Raw genomic sequence first — 17,213 nt, forward strand, 5'->3', positions numbered from 1 at the left:
TAGGGTATAGGCTGACAGATTGGACGACGCAACGAAAGGGGTCCTGTTAGCTGGGAGAACGAAGATGGGAGGACGGCATAATGTGCAGATTTGAATACAACATCTGGAATGGATCAATTTTGTATTGACTGAAAGAGAGGCAGAAAAAATAAAAAATAATAATAATAAATTAAAAGTTTGATAATCAGAAAAATGAAAACAAAAAGGGGAAAAAATAAATAAATAAATAAATAAATAAAAAGTAAAAAAAAATTAGCATGGGAGTCGCTGTGTTTCTAAAAGAAATTTTTGAACTGCACAGCGCGCACTCCTGTTGCTTCGTCCAAGCGAAGTAGCGCCAAAGGAAAGAACAACCTCAGTGGACACAGGCAGACCCAGCTGATGAAACGGAATTTCTAATAGGCGCCTCCTCAAAGAAGAGAATCGGCGGCAGAACAGCAGGAAGTGATCCACTGTCTCAGGCTCGGAACAAAATGGGCACAGTGGGGAAATGCCAGAGCACTTCGTTTTTACAATATTTTTCTACTTCTTTTTTATTTTCTTCCTCCTTATGTTAACAACAGAGACAGCATCTTGGTTAATTCAATAAATTCTCGTATTTTTTTTGTAACCTTCGGCAGAATATTTCAGTGCGGAAGGATAAACTCCTAATCCTTCCTGTTTTTTTGTTTTTTTTTTGCGAAGCTTTTCAGCCATGCCAAAGCAGAAGGCGAAGCCACGGTTATTGATGGCAGTTCAGTACATCGCGTATTATCCACCCTTTTCTGCCGCTATAGCTCTATAGAAATTAACAGCCTCATTCCAGTCAGGTGCCTGTGGACGCTGCTCGCTCTGCGTGCAAATAGGCATCACATCATCCTTACGGTAGCCTTGATGAGCAGGTGGTAGTATTTGGCTCTTTCGTAGTCCAAGGGCCTCGCTATCGTCACTAGGCCTTGGTATGGCAGGTCAATGGCGAAGTATTCATACCCGTCGTTCTGGGAAAATGAAAGCAAAAAATTAATTGAGCACGGAAAGTAGTTTGATAAAGAAGAATCACATGAGAACAAAGAGCGATGAAGTTGACCGCTCTCTTTCCCGCAGCCGCCCTTACGCCTAGCCAGGCATTTTGACGTAAGTGGTGTTTTGTGTAACGTACAGCGCGAAAGAGGACTAATAAAACAATGAAATTAGCGAAGAAAAGAACAAAGACAACATGCACTTTTTATTCACCTGGCAATGGGCGACCTCTTAGGATACGAGATGTGGAATGACAATAGCAAAAGTGGGCCTCGTTCTGGGACCAGTGGACTCACGTTGCTGCCGTCCCCAGGGGCTGTGGTGTACTCGACGAGTCCGTTGGTTCCCGTGTCCATGTCCATGGTGGCCAAGTCACGGAAGATGGTGGTGCCCACGGGGGCCAACTGCGCCCGCACAAGAAGCAGAGAGGGTTACAGAGGCGCACAGCCAACACCCTTGAGCAACGCTATAATGTTCCTATAGTGAGGCTATAGTGAGGCGCATGTTTTGCCGCGTGCGCTGCTTGAAGGTTGCGAACAGGCACCGCCGAGCAGGCTCTGTTACCCGAACCCTTTCTTTACAGAAAACAAAATAAAACGAAGACCCACTCGGATCACCTGAAAAGATGGCACATTCTCGAGAGACCAAACTGCCCGGTCCCCATATCCCGATTCGCTTCAGATCGCTAGGATGACTTGAACCCAGTGTTCACGGCATGACATCCTCAGCTGCTTATATTGCGCGCCATAGAACCCAATACAAAGCAGCGACCACTTGGATAACGTTCACTTTGTCCAGCAGGCGAACGGCGGAAAATTTCTATCTACGACATACGACAGCGACGCTGACCCCATTTATCCCGGAGAAATCCCAACTACAACTATGGCTGCACGTAATGTCGCGCTCGAATTACGTCGACGAAACGTGGCTCAGAAATATGTAAGCGGTTCAGGGTTAAGCTACGCTTTTGCCAAAGAGCTAAAAACACTCGACGCTGAAAGCTGACAGCACGATGCTAAAGGATTCAGCACTGGTTTATACTTTCTCGCAAAACAGAGGAAAGAGAAACCGTCACGTATATCCGTTGTGTAAGCTGGTTCTGTTCAGAGTTCTTGCAGGAAGCTGCTAGTATAATAACGTGTAACTTTTCCGTGTCTTTTGAAGCTCCGGTTTCTAGGCCATCCAATGTCATTCTACGCGCTTAGGAAACAGGGGGCACAGACGCATCACTGTTGTGGTTGCGAGCGTAACACAGCGCTCTGCTTGAAGGCGACTTACATCTGTGTCAGACTTCGCACGGCTTCAAGCCACCTCTGATCTCGGAGGAGAATGCAAACAGCACGCGTTACGCTACTAGCTGCACCATTTTTTACTCATTGAAGCGGTTCCGCGGACAGCTCTCGAGGGCTGAAGTACCGTCCCTTTCGAAATTTTCTAGGCAACCGGGATCGCTTCTGGGCCTAGCAGATTGGCTCGCATAGTGTCCCCAGCCATTAAAATCTATATAGATGAGTAGAGTTTTTCTCCTGCTCCCTGTCACACATTTTAAGTGCCAGAGGTGCTGACAAAGTGCCGCTGCACGGTCCAGCGGCAACAAACCCCGTGGCCTCAGAACTTTTTCAAAGTACTGCACGCAGCACTGCTCTTACACGCTCTGGGTTCCGTCTGTGGATGTTTCGCACAGATAGGAATGCAGACAAAGGGTCCGGCTGTCACTGCTCGGGAGAAGGGGCCTTAGCTGGACGCTCCGTTCCACGTGAGAGGCGAAGCAGAGGGATGACGGGGGAAGGCTGCTAGCGGACTGAACCCTTCCTTTAAATCATAAAAAAATCTGGCTAAGCCTTTGCTTCCGACAGGCTACAACTATATGGACTGTCGCCTCGCGGACCTCCTCACACAATACGGAAGGATGCCAGCGCCGCTCGTCGTTGTCCACGTAGCTATTACATCCCCCCATTATGTTATCAGCAGTAGCAGCCTGAGACTTGTACAGACAATGGCGTTTGCCCGCTCCACTGCTTGCGGTTGTGCGGAGGCTTCTTCTCGACCACGAAGCGTCCTTTGCGTCCGCTCCACGCGAGGACACGAGGCCAGCGCAGAGTTTCGCCTAATTTGCTGTACACACAAGAAAAGTACAGACGCTGAAGTACCTCTGAGACTTTGGTTTCGTAGTGGGGTCGCCTGAAGAGCGGAGGGTTGTCGTTGATGTCGTTGACACGCACCAACACCTGGATGGCTCGCTGCGAGAAAGGCTGCGAACCGTACGCAGACGCAACAGTCAGTCAACTCGGCTACGCAGCTGCCGAGAAAAGGGCGCGTAATTGGGCACGGCGAGCGCCAATAAATTCAGCTCAGGAAGCAGTGGCTCAGTTTAGTGACAATTTGCGCGTAGTCACGTTAATCTCTTCGGGTCGAATCGAAACAATAACTTGCGTAGAAATTCCCGCTTCGGCGCAAATTATCGGCGAGCAAGCCTCAAAAGATAATTCTTCCATTTGTCTGACTTAAGAAGCTCAATCAATGAGTCACTTCCTCCTAGCGCATAAAGGTAAGTTTCAACGAGGCACTGTTGCTTACGTTAAGAAATATAAGGAAGATTTGGGCTCATGCACTGCCCTTGACATTATCCGACAGCAAACATAAGCGGGATTAAAGGTTAAGCTGCTCACCTGCACTCTGCCGAGCCTTGCTTGGCAAAGAACTTGAAGCCTAATGGACGCCAAGTCATCGGCCTGCAACAAAACGGATTACATGGGCAATATTTTCCAAGGTCATCAGCTGGGCTCCTTCCCGCGTCTCACTGTGCTCCTTCGTCATTAGGGCTTTGCTAACTTCTCACAAAACGTGCGACATCCAGTAATCGTGCCAGCATACGGTAGCAATCACACTTAAAACATCTGTCGATATTTCGCAATTCATGACACCAACTATGCCTGAGAGCGGTGCTCAGCTGGTAATGAAAAATGCATGTTCGCTCTAATCATCGTGTCACGTCCATCTGTTTCCGCGCTCAATGAGCGGAAAGCTCGCGGCGTGTTAAATGACGCCGAAGAAAAACTAGGGCGCCCGCGGCAGCACCGGAGGCCGAGCACAAGTTTTTCCCATAATTACAGGCGAAGAGAAAGTGCGTTCTCGCCCCACCCGTGCGTAGGTCACCGCAGACACGCCGCTTGGGAACGGGGCCGTAACGACCGCAGAACATTTCTGCGCGCATAATCGACGTCACAACCAGGAGCAGCGACCGCGCCTAATTACGTAATTAATTGATTCTAGGCGGAGAAAGAAGAAACAGCTAGGAGCTTGCGGAACATTCGGCCACGTGACGTTATTTTATCCTGCGTTCTAAGTGGCCTGTCACGATATCGCAACCGCCGGAAGGCATCGGAAGAGAGTTAGGCGAAGTTTACAATGCACTCGGGATTTCTTCATACGCCGTGTTTTTCGTTTTTTCTTAACACGATGAAGTCTCGAGATTCTATCGCAATTATACTCACTACCGGCAAACAGACGGTACTATACTACGAGGATCAAAAATGTACTTGTTATGGAAACGAACACTCAAAGCCGAAATGAAACATGCGTTGGGTTTCAGTGACTTGTTTTAAGTTAGAAGATAGGCAACATCATCTCCTTAACTCGAGGGCGCAGGGACACATACTGAATTCACCACGTAACTAAGGAAGTGAATTACAGAGAATGAGTTAAGGTCTGGATGAGGCAATAACTTCATCGCTAAAGTTTTGAAAAGAAGGCACCGCTCCCAAATAGGACAAAGGGACAGTAGTTTATGCTAGGCAACGGTGTATTGGATGTGATGAAAACATGTCCATCCGGTTCAATCAAGCAATCACGGTAGATCTTGTTCTTGAGATAAGTCAGCTGGGAAATAAGGCTGTGTCAGTGGTATATTTGGCAGGCTGTGCCAGCTGAGGAATAGAACCTTAGAGGTATATCCCTCAACAGGAAAGCACACTACCGATGCAATATTTCAGCCTTCACTCGGTGGAGAACATTTTGAAGCTAACGAAAAATCTTTAAATGAGAGGCACAGCTAGTCGAACGAATAAACGAAAATTATTGGCGTAACTAACAAGAGGCAAAGAGAGTCGTGCACAGACTATGGAACAAACCAAAGTTGATGACATTTTAGCTAATAATTTAAACATTAATTTAAATTTAATTTAATTTAATGGCTATAGGACATGCAGTCAGAATGGTAGAGTTGATATCAAAAACAAGAAAAAAATAAGGCGCAGTCTGAGTATTGACCTAAAAAGCTCGTACACGAATAATATGGTCGCTTTTAGCTCGGGATAACGTTAGCTGTATATCACTGTGCTGCAGAGAACTTCACCCATCTGATCATCACTATGATGATCATTTGGGCGACGATGATAGGAAAGCGAGTACATTTCCTTCTGTACTTGTGTGTTTTGCTCAAAGAGCCCTTAGGTAAAAAGGGCACGAGCAGCGCATGCAGACGCGCGTTCTCCAACAGCGCCAACCGATGAATCGATAGTGCTGTCTCTGCTACTGGCGGCGGTGTGGCTGCAAGGCCAGTCTTACGTCTCTGTCCAGGGGCCTCTTGAGGATGAGGCGTTTCCCGAGCAGCTGGAAGACATCGTAGCTGGACGACTGGATACTCAATTCTATGTCGTGAACATCACCCACGACGGGCAGCTCCCGCGGTTGCGTCTCTTGGTCCGTTTCTGCAAAGTCGCAACACCGTCGCCACAGCATCAGCAACATGATGTTCCAAGTCTCTAAACGTCTCCGGCTAGCATGGAAAGAAATGCTCGAGCCCCGCGCCCTGTCTTGCCGTATTATGCCAGTTACGAAAAAGATCGTTCCCTTCTCTTTGGGACATATCGGGCTTTTTTCCATCCGTACTTCTCTGGTATTCCTTGCTGAACTTTCGGCTCAGCAAGACACAGGACAGGGTTTTAGGCGCAAGCCCTGCTGTCACTGCAAGGCCTTCGACAGAATACATCGGGATGTACTGTGGCGGGCAGCCGTAACATAGCGCTGCGCTAAGCCGTCTGTAGACGGTGCCTAATGCGTGTGCACAACGGTGACCTTTTGTGCTGTGGGTGCGGATTACCGTTATCCACAAAACGAAGCGCCTCAAGTTACTCCACAACGTGTTTTTTTGTCTATCAACTCAGTCTGGCTTTCGGAGAGTTCTTTTTCAAGCGCAGAGACTCGCATAAATTGCAGCGTGCAATCACAGAGGGGCGCATACTTACGATTGCCTCTACTCTCTTGAATGTCCATGATGACCACTGTCCCGCCGCCCTCGACTTCGCATACTGGAGAGAGAAAAGGACGAGAAAAAAATAAACTTTGCATGGTCCCCCAAAGAGGACTACGGCATTAAGCGCTTCAAAAGAGTGAAGAAGTACTTTGTCCTGCTGCTCATGCAGGCCATCGTTTGCCACGCATCTACTCGCAATGTTTGTCGCTTAGTTACCCTGGAGCCTCAGCTCCACTAGGGCAACTCTTTCTCTCAACCTTCTTTTATTCTCTTCTTTACCAAATTCCATCAAGACACGGTTCAGGTGTCCATAGGGAGTGAGAAAGTTGCTACACCTTCCATTCTCTCCAAACCACCCCATCCCAATTGATTACCAAAGCTTGTCCCAGTGCCCACCGACTCGGGGTCAAAATCCCACTCACTTTCGTTCATTGCATGTCCGCGGAAAGTCTAGTTTTCGCCGGAACGAAGGATAACGCACCTCGCTTTCCTTTAATTCCGCACTAATTCGGGCTGAAATCGGCCGCCGCGTGACGAATGCATTTTTAATGTGTACGTCGTCTTTTAACATTCTTATGCATTCTATTGAGCTCATGTGTGACAAGCGTGAGCGCGCACAGTCGAGGTGCGAGTGTATCTCTTCTTTATTAATAGTCATTTGAAGAAATCAGCAGACGCATGATCAGCAAAACACTCCCAGTATCGTTAAGGGGTCATCTTCTGTTGTCGCTCACATAAAGACACATAGTTTACGAACAAATTCTCAAGTCTTACAGACGGCAAGTGAAGGGAGGACTCGGCCGCTCTACTCCTGAAATCGAGCTCAGCCCCACCGCCTTCTCTTTTTTTTCTTCCTTTGGTAGAGCTCTTGTCGGAACTGCACCACCTAACCTCCACCCCGCCTATATAAGACATCATCCTGGGCCCCTCCCGAAAAAAAAAAATTATGGCTACGTGCCTGCCTGCAGCTGCACTCTCTTCATTCATGTCCCTGCTACCACTGTTCTCATCTTCGCCGCATCCGAATGTTGACCCCCACCGATTTAATTTCCTTCCTCTTCTGAGATCCCAGCATGCCAGCAGGCCCAGCATTGAGCAGGGCTGCGCTCTGCGTTCTTCCACTTCTTCCTCACAAGGTGCTTCCACTTGCTGCCTGAACGCAGTGTCGACTGCTTTCGCTTGGACTTGTTAAATATATTTGCTGCAGACTTTGACAAGCAGTATCGGAGAGCACGTTACCCCAAATTAACGGCAAAAAAAAAAGTATCTAGGTGTCAACTCAGGCTTTGTATAGCGTCTGGAACAGCTCTCTTAGCTGGTGTTGACCAAGGAAGAAGAAGGGTTAAAAGTAGATCCCGCGAACGTGCCGTGAAGGCGAAAACTGTCCGGCGTCGGTGTCTGTGTGAAGCCTCTACCAACATGCAAGGTGGAGTTTAGGGCGATTTCCCTCTCTCCACCTGCCAGCCGTATTTAGGCCCCTCCCCGTCTCCACTTGTAGGGGCTTACAACCAGGCGCTATCAGGGGGGGGGGGGGGGGGGGGGGGGGGGCTCTGAAAACTCATTAAGAATCCCTCGGCAAAAATGGAATTAACTAATAATTACTCAGCTAAAATGAATAGAAAAAGCGATTGTGAATGGACATGCAATGAGAATAAGGTCAGAATAGAATAAGAATTGGAACAGATGGGCGAGTGAAAGAAATAAGCTATCGCATTTCTTCCGCTTCAATTCAACTGATCGATCGTAATTTTTTTTCTATATATTTATTTTTCATAGAGGATAGATTCCAGCACTCTGCTCATGGTTTCTGACGGCAAGTGGTTGCGACAGCATGTCAGTAAAGCTAAAATAATTAAATTTTCTTTCCGGCTTCTATGTCACGATAGATTTGACACCAGTAGCACTAGAGTGCATGATACTGACAGCCGGCGCTCTGTCACGTCTTTTCATGTTTTTTTTTTTTATATATCCTGTCGAAGGTTTATTTTCACATCTTCAGCGTAACTTGTTTCTGCAAGGAGAAAAGATGAACGAAATTTGTTTTAGAGGCGTTCGGTTACTTTCTTCAACGTATACCATATTGCTTCGAGCGGACAGCGAACAGCGTCTTATGCATTCACAAGGCGCTGAAACAAGGCGGAAAGCCAGGAATGAGGAGCTTCTTACGAACGCAAGGTATCACATTATCTCAAAGAATTCTCGGCCAAACGTCCGAGTGTCACGTCCGTCCTTCATACAATCCCGAGGCGAAGAAACAGCAGTCAGTCTGACGGGCCGTGGCCGCGTGACAGCCATGAGCCGTTCGAAGGCCGAGCGGCGAAGCACGTTTGCCGAACGCTAAGAAGCTCGACAGCGTAAAGAAAAAAAAAAGTAATGATCACAAAGGCATTCGTTCTCCACAGTTACGACAGTAAACAAGAAAGAAACGGCGCTAAATGGCGAGGAAGTGTTTTTTTCCTGGCCACTGCTTTTCGACTTCGCACAAGGCAACACGCGCTTCCTTCGTTTGCCGCGTCACCTTGCGGAACACGTGTTTCGTTATTTTTTTTTTTTGCTCGCCTTCTTTTTTGTTCCTTTTTTCCCATTCTTCCTCCCCAGCCGTTGTTGTCCTGTTCGCAGCTTTCAAAGCCCGATGGTTTCGTCTTTCGCTCGACTGATCGCGCCGCAGCATTAGCGACGCCCCGAGAAAGCCGCGCGCTCCATCCATCCACGCCGCTTACCCTTCGAAACACAACGGCAGACGCTTCCGTTCGGCGCGCGCGCAGACATGCCTCAAAGGACAGGAAGCCGTCCGGAGGCTTCCCAGAAAACTGCGCGATTGCTCGAGCGCTGAAAGCGCCCCCGTCACCGGCGACGGCGGCGTTGCGAAACCAACGGCGAGGACCATGCGCTTCCTTCCCGACTTTTGTGGCGTTGCGAGTCAATTGGCCGCGCGCGTCGTCGTCTTCAAGGCGCTCCTTGAGGTCAGCCATGTGTGAATGAATGGCGGCCGAGCGACGACTCATCACGCCCCTTTCCGTGACCGTACGGTCCACGAGGCTGCTCAAAAGGGCTCTTCTTTATCTAAACGAGTCACTTGGCGATTTCCCGAAATTCTTGAGTCAGAGTCGTCCGGAATCAACGAACATAATGATGGCGGCGAACGCGGAGGTTTCAGATAGACCTCCACGGCAAGAAGCGTTGCACAGTAAAAGGTGTAGCTCCAGCTCGAGCGAAACAAGATATAGTTTAGGAATGCTGCGTACTGGCTCCCCCCATGCAACGTTGAGATCAGCCCCTGAATGCAAACGCCATTGAGAAACCACGGCAGGGGCTTTCGAGCTTTGAATGCCCCTCTAGGCCTTCGCTTTCTTCCGGTTCATTTTAATTAAACGTCATCGTTTTTATTATTCATCTATGAGGAGAAGTGGGTTGGAGTGAACTTCGGCGTGCGCTAAAGACGTACAACAGGCGTTGCGCGTTAATTTCCGGTGGTCTTCCGGTCATGAAACTCGATGATCTTTCAACTCATTCAATCGTTTAGGCGTATAACTTTACATGCGCATACACCCTGAATAACAATCGCTAGGTTCATACTTCTGCGTAAAATGTTGCTCATAGAAAGATAACATCATGTTTTACAAATAATCGAGACATTCAGATCTACACTGAAAAATCGCCATGTACAGTTGCAAAAAACTTGTATAAAACATGAAATGAACACAAATATACTGTAAAATAATAATAAATTAAATTAACATTAATTAGACATTCATATTTGGAAGAACAGATTTTTTTTGACGGTATAATATATAATTAGACCTTGATAATAATAAGGGAGTAATTACTCATTGGCATCCACCCAAGCGCAGCCATACGGCTACAAAGGAAAGCTATACAGCTTTCTCAGAAACTTCGTAGTTAAAGAAAAATTCGTCCTGGTCCGGGGTTTAGGAATGAAACCCCGGACCAGGACGAATTTTTCTTTAACTACGAAGTTTCTGAGAAAGCTGTTTAGCTTTCCTTTGTAGCCGTATGGCTGCGCTTGGGTGGATGCCAATGAGTAATTACTCCCTTATTACAAATCTACTTGGGGGATTCCCCTAAAACACCTTGGGGGATTCCCCTAAAACATTTGACCAGACCTTGATAATGTTTGCTAAATAGGAATCTTGTTAGCGTTTGAACGTATCAAATGCAAGGTCAATAAGGTAATGGAAACTTTCCAATTATTTTGTGAAACCTTCATTTGTCGAACCTAAAATGCAACCACATGCAGTCAGTGCGAAGTTCAAATCGTCAGAGTTCTTCTATTTCACGGAAAATGTGCCGTAATGGTAAGGGAACGATGTGTGTCCTGCATTAAGCCTTTAATTTTGCACCGTAAAACAAAATAATGCAACACTTGTTTGTTGCGCGAGAATTGCCAGCCAGTGCAGGTCTTTAGAGGAATTTTAAATAAAATGGAATGTGATCGAATGTGATAGTTTTTTTTTTTAAATGGCAGTCAAATTTAGTCCTTTTTTGCAAGTTTGTTTATACCAAACCATTTCAGGAAGCCATTTTAAAAAACTGTGACCCGTCTACACGCATTTTACCTGATGGCAGCGGAAACAACCGAAGAATACCGAGGAAAAGTTTAAGCGTCAAGGTCTCTCTGCTGGAGATCTTGCCCCATGAAGGCCCTGACAAGAGCCTTTGTTGGAACGCATGGCGATTTCAGCAACTGTGATCAAAACAGAAAAGTTCCCATAAAAATACTGAAAATAACACTGATGCTCAACAAAATTTTGTTTTTGTTCTACACGGCTCCAAACTTGAAATTCTTCGAAATCGCAGAAGCGACGTTTCCCACCTATTGTGATATCCATTTCATTCCTAGAAAGCTACAGCCATTCTTGCGTCAACGCGTCTGGTTATCCTACGTAAAAATTTAGTTTAACACTAAAAAATGGCCACGCGGCCTCGATGGCTGCCCTTACCCGAACACATCCATATAGTGGTATCTGCTCCCCCTGTGGTCTTTTGGGGGGGACATTCTGACACCACATTGGGGACTTCGAGCAGACTAATTATCTCGTAATACGCGGGGGGGGGGGGGGGGGGGGGAGGCTGGTGTACGCTGCGTGTGCGCAGGAGATACCAGTGTTCAAATGCGCAGCGCTGCTGATCCAGCGCCAGGGTTCCGTACCAGGGTCGGACTCGGCTTTTACCGTGTGCTTTGCGGTACGTCGCACCCTCCAGGAGCGTCGATGGGCTTCCGGGCGTGCGGCGGCCACCAGACGCGAGCAGCGTCCGGGTGCGGCCCGCCTCTCTCCGAAGTGCGAGCATCAGCCCGCGGCCGAGACGCCGTTTCCTCCTCGCCTCCTCCGGTAAGACGCGACCTTCCCAGGCAAGCGCGGCCAAAGACCGGCCAGCCCCGTACGGCACGACCGTCGCGCACGTCCGCGGGCGCCCATGGAGGCGTCTGCGAGGCATCTTAACGAGTGGAAGAGTCGCACGAGGAAGTGGCGCTCGGGCCCCGCGCGGAACAAAGGCTTCCTCATTGTCCCCGCAGGGCGGGACTAGGCGCCTCCTCCGACCGCTTGACTCCGGCGTCGACTGCGGCCGGCTTCTTTGTCTCTCGGGTTTGCGCAAACTCGCTCGGCTTTCTTCGCCGCGTGGTGGGCGTCGCGACTGCGCTGTTGCCGGAAACTGCGCGCGAAACTGTCCCGCGTGGGAGGTGCGCCGTCGCTCATTCCGGGCGACCATAATCGCGGCTCTGTCCCGCAACGGTCCGCCGTGTCCCCCCCACCGGATCAACGGACGCGACGGAAAGGAAAAGCGGCTTAACGGTCGCCCCGTGAGACTGTTGTGCGGCATAATTACGCGTCGCATCGATTGTTTCCTTACTGGAGTCGCGATCAGCTTCCGCCCGCACTCGGCCGGCGCCGCACTGCGACGGCTTTCCGCAGCCTAACTTTCTTTTCTGTCGCAGGGAGGAGACACGAGCGGTAAGAAGAAAACCCGGCCGCCGCGACGCCTCGCGGTGTTGCGCGAAGAAATTACTCAATCTTCTGCTGTAGCAGGCAGCGAGGCAATTTCGCCTTGCTAAAAATGGACCAGGAAGGCTCGGGTCCTTCTCCGTTCGTGTCCCACGCTTGCAGGCTCGCACAGGCGGGCTAGCAAGTGGAGGCGTATCCGACCGGCAACAACGGTGGCGCTGTTTCATAACCCCTTGATTGCGGGCCCTGTTGCTCCGGACGGATGGATTCGGGGATGGCTCATTGGCGGACGTGTACAAATAACAACTTCCTTTCTAAACGAGAGACGATGACACGAAGCGAAGGCTTTAGCCCCTTGGCGTCTGTACTGTCGAAGACAGATCACCCGCATACAGCACGGCCTCTGATGATCAACTAAAGACAATTACGTACCAGGAGGTCTGAGTAAAGCAACACAGTATGGCGGCTTCTCTGACGTTGGCTGCATTCGATATCCTAAAAATGTTTTGTACTATCGTATTTCTGCCCTATAAAGTGGAGATAAACTTTTTGTAAGAGCTTGTGTATGCCTGAAAAATAAATAACACACGGGCTCTTCATGGAAAGTGAAAATAAAGAAGCAAGCTTGTCGCAGTCTACAAGTCGCGCCAGTTTGACCTTCGTGCCTTTTACGGTCCTAACGTGAAGTCGCATCATTACCCTCTTCGCCATTACAGATTTTTAGTTCTTATACATTCCATTTATTTATTTATTTATTTATTTATTTATTTATTTATTTATTTATTTATTTATTTATTTATTTTTTGCAGTGCCTCTTTAAAACTTGTCCGGGATTCCATGCCAGCGTCTTCCGAGGCTTCGGAAACTATTCTGTCCTTCGCTCTTTCTCTTTCAACGAGCATTTTGTTCGCTCTTGATGACCAGCCAAGGCTGCGGACAGCGCGAGTTGCTGCTGTCAACGGCATCGCGTTCCCAAAGGACACTTGACTCCGGCGAAAGCCCGATGCCACAACATCCGGTTGACTTCACCTTTGACGTCGTGCCAACGCTTGCGATTGGCGGTTAGAAAAAAGTCGAGGCAGCACTAATCACCGCCGTTCATTCGCACGGCTAATACCCCTGTTATCCGGTCACCTCGAGGTCTTTTCAGACAGAACATGTTTAATTCAAAGAAACGTGATGCGAGGCGACATAGAACAAGCGGTTGACCTCTGTCACACTGATCCCCAAAGGTGAAGGCAGCCGTAAGAGACCTTGCGGACCTAAGGAAAAGCTTCTGAGCGGCCTCGATCGCAAAGCCAGCAAATTTGAGGGAATAAAACTGTACAGTATAATTCTAGTGATCTCTTAATGCTTATAATCGTTGCTGTTCAATCAAGCAGCACCATTAATCTTATTGTTCTGACAACTATGCATCACGCAATGTAGTTTAAAGGGCAGCTGCAGCAGTTTTTTTTTAAATTCCGCGATATTCAAGAATTCAAATCTTTATAGGCTCTAGCTAAAGCATGCCAAGTGTTTTTGCACTAGCATTTAAAATAGTGACGTAATCAACGATTTAATTTTGCGCTTCTCCTCAGTGCACCGGAGGAGTGCAGAGAAATTCAGCGTGACGTCACGGAAGGTATGATTTCAAATTACCACTGTCGTCAGCCACACCCTGCCCTGACTCGTTAGACGCTGCCAAATAACTCTCGGCAGGGTTTGCCTTCGGTGGCGTTGCTTTTTTCCTCCAAAGCAGGCGTTTGTGCGTTGGAAATGTACCGATACCTTCGATGATGTCATCATGCACCCCCCACTTCGCATTCTGCGCTGCGGAGAAGCTTGAAGGGCGTTGCGATTTTAATCGGCGATTACTTCACTATTTCATGTGCTAGCCCAAAAAGACTTCGCATGTAATACCTGCAAGTTTCCCACCTTCGACCCTCTTAAGCTAGCTGATTTCTGAAACCTATGCAGTTTTCCTTTAAGGGCTCCGTGCTTAAGAGGCTAGAACCTCGTGGGCAGAGCTAGTCGTCATAAAATTTTGCCATCTAGCCCTGCCCTGTTGCGGCGCCCCTGCTCCTCGGAAATTCCAAAAATATAGAGCCCAAAAACGAGAATCACGTAGCTTGTGTTGCCGCAAGTGCATGCGTTCTCTGATTGGCCGCCGCGTTTCACCTTGTCCACATTGGTTGAGCTACCGTCTTAGTATCACCCTCAAGATTGGCTAGCACTGGTGCGCGGCGGTATCTCACTGAGACAGAAGCGCACCGGCCAAGCACGAAGTGCCCCTAGCGACATTCCCAAGCACGTCGGTACATCTTCGCACCAAACGCCGGCTCGTGACAGTCCGGCGTCGCCAGTGCATACTGGCCAGTCGCGACAGGCGGCGAAACGACGATAAGAGGCTGGCTGTACACGAAAAAATCCTGTACGTAGTAAGGTTGTTGGCGTCGACGCATTTTGGTAGCATTTACAATTACGACGTTAATGCTAAATTTTCTATCCTAGTTAGTATTCTTTCATCGACAGTATAGCTAAGACCAGTCGTAAAATTGGACCACTTTTTGATCAATTCCTATTGCTCCTCAAATGACTAAAAATATTCTAGATATTGTGAAAATAGAAAGGATTATTGGTATCATAAACGGAGGCCATAATCGCGATAATGAATATTATTTGTTAGATTTTAAACAAACGCCCAGCATTTCAGCGTCAGTGAAGACGGCACTACAAGATAATAAGATTGTTCCAGTAATCTTTTTAGATCTGAAGAAGGCCTTCAATACGGTTCATCATTTTATATTACTAAACTAAGGGGCTGTGACATTCGTTGCAAAACCTTTAAGCTATTACTTCGTAATTAAACCGCCAACAGATCTTGGAAATAAACAGTATCCTTTCTACAAAGTTACCAATTACTACAAGGGTTCCACAGGGATGTGCACGTGGACCGATATCATTTTCCCTTTTAATGAATGACCTGCACCTTATAAATGCGTCTACCTGTTTAAATTCTCATGTGCGCAGTCAATGAGGATATTGTATAGTGATGGCTGATAAATTCGAGGAATTTGAAAGCCGTGATTTCCTCCAACAAACTAACGGTTAATGCTAAGAGGACCAAAGAGATGTATTATATTTTATTCTTGTCCTTCACAGCATGAGTTGCATTGGGACGTTAAACCCTATAAACCAAAACTACATTCTATTCTAGGCAAAAAACAATTCAAACAATGTTAAACTAATGATTAATTACGGTGCATTGAAGAAAACACGCACATTTATGTCATAAGGCGGTATGTTTGACAAACAATTAAACTGACAGGAGCATATATAGATTTATATACTTATACTGCCTGTGCACGTCTAGCGTTACGGTGCAGTGCTTTGTTACAGCCTCGTGAGTACTTTAACATTGGTATTCTGCGCATCCTCTATTATGCATTCCTTATCTCTCAGTATCTAGACATGTCTATATCGTTAAGAAAACGCTAGATAAGAATAATGACCGTTTCTAGCGTTATTAATTCCACAAAGTCTTTATTTATAAATCTGCAAGCACTGGCATTTTAACTTCTGCATCAAAAAGAGTGCAGAGCGTGTTTATAACGCCGTAAGGTACAAGCACCCTTTCCGCGTCTCTATATTTTACAATTCCAATAGCTCAGCAAGAATAATGGTTATAGAAAACATTAATTTACCACCAAATAACACCATTACCTATGGGCAGCTATTACTACAATTTTCTGCTATAGAAGTTTGCAATAGGTTGCTGCTTTTTCGTAATCTCAATCTTTAACATCTTAATCAGTACTGCTAAAGACAAAACGCCTAAACTAGTTTCTTTGCATGTGCGTTCATTAGGAAAATGGCATCTCACTGCAACTGTACTACAATTGCTTGTGCAGCACATACATACACACACACACACACATATATATATATATATATATATATATATATATATATATATATATATATATGTAAAGCAATTAACAAAAGTGCAAGAACAGCTTCGTGAAGCTGGCCACTGGACTGTTTTGAAAGGCTTTCCGTCAGTACCGAGTAGAAGTATCAGTGCCAGTGCCGGCACCAGTACCAGACCACCTGCAACCACTTTTCCTCGCCCTCATCTACACTCCCATACTATGTAATCGCAGCGTATCTTGCGTCTGCGTACGGAAATGTTGGGACACAGAGCAGAGGGGCCGGCAGAGTGGAGAGGAGGGGCGTGTCCTTCTCACCTGCGAGCACGCACGGCGTGAGGCTGAGGAGCGCCAGCAGCAGTGTCCACCACCGCCGCCGACATTTCCTGGTCATGCTGGGGAGCCCTGCACGAAGAAGAAGAGAGAGGCTGTATTATGGAACTGTATGCATTGCGCTGAGATGTGGGGAGGGGGGCGGCAAGGAGAAGAAGCGCACCGGCACAAGGGTGCGTCCGTACCAACGGCCGCGCGAGAGGCGGAAAGTGTGGGCGCGCGTTTGCTGCAGTTTGCGGCCATCGCGATGGAGAAAGAGGAAAGAGTGCCGCAAAGTGGGGAAGCGACGACCTTGTTGACGCCGCTTTCGTTTTCTTGTTTGTGGCCGCCCGCACAGCGGCGACTCGCTGCGTGCGCCTTCTTCCCGTACTGCAGGACTTGCGACAGCAAGCGGGGTTAAGGTTTACTTTAGTAGTTTATTTTATTTATTTATTTATTTATTAGGGAACCCACAGCGCCGTGGCATTACAGTGGGGGGGGGGAATGTACAAAAAGAAGCACACATGGCACCTCCGCTCACAGGCAAAGTTACAAGCATAAAGCGTTCGCCATGTACATCTCACTTCAAAAGAACACATCACAATCGCATCACATCATTAAAGATCGAAAGAACGCATCATTTGATGTCACACTCACAACATCGCTCGGTAGTCTGTTCCATTCTCTAATGGTTTTCGGAAAAAAAAAAAGACATTTTGAACAATTTAGTTTTTGCCGCGAATTCGCGGACTTTAAAAACACGGTCAACACGGT

General features: G+C 47.6%; 1 protein-coding gene across 4 annotated transcripts in view; it reads right to left on the bottom strand.

The window, feature by feature from the left end:
• Positions 1-17,213, bottom strand: part of Cad99C (cadherin 99C) — a 169,456-nt gene that overhangs the window by 35,402 nt on the left and 116,841 nt on the right. For 2 of the 4 annotated variants that reach the window (XM_089583226.1, XM_089583225.1), the window contains 7 exons: positions 16,446-16,532; positions 6,246-6,308; positions 5,566-5,708; positions 3,669-3,731; positions 3,150-3,251; positions 1,296-1,403; positions 864-977 (listed from right to left, as the gene is read on the bottom strand). In XM_089583226.1, coding sequence (XP_089439352.1) covers positions 864-977; positions 1,296-1,403; positions 3,150-3,251; positions 3,669-3,731; positions 5,566-5,708; positions 6,246-6,308; positions 16,446-16,521 — 669 coding nt within the window. In that variant the 5' untranslated portion in view covers positions 16,522-16,532. Of the gene's footprint in view, positions 1-863; positions 978-1,295; positions 1,404-3,149; positions 3,252-3,668; positions 3,732-5,565; positions 5,709-6,245; positions 6,309-11,445; positions 11,805-16,445; positions 16,533-17,213 lie in introns of those variants that run through there. The other 2 variants (XM_089583224.1, XM_089583223.1) reach the window with 2 other exon arrangements.

This window comes from Amblyomma mixtum, chromosome 3 (assembly GCF_055824585.1).
Source record: "Amblyomma mixtum isolate Tamu chromosome 3, ASM5582458v1, whole genome shotgun sequence".
Lineage (NCBI taxonomy): Eukaryota > Metazoa > Arthropoda > Arachnida > Ixodida > Ixodidae > Amblyomma > Amblyomma mixtum.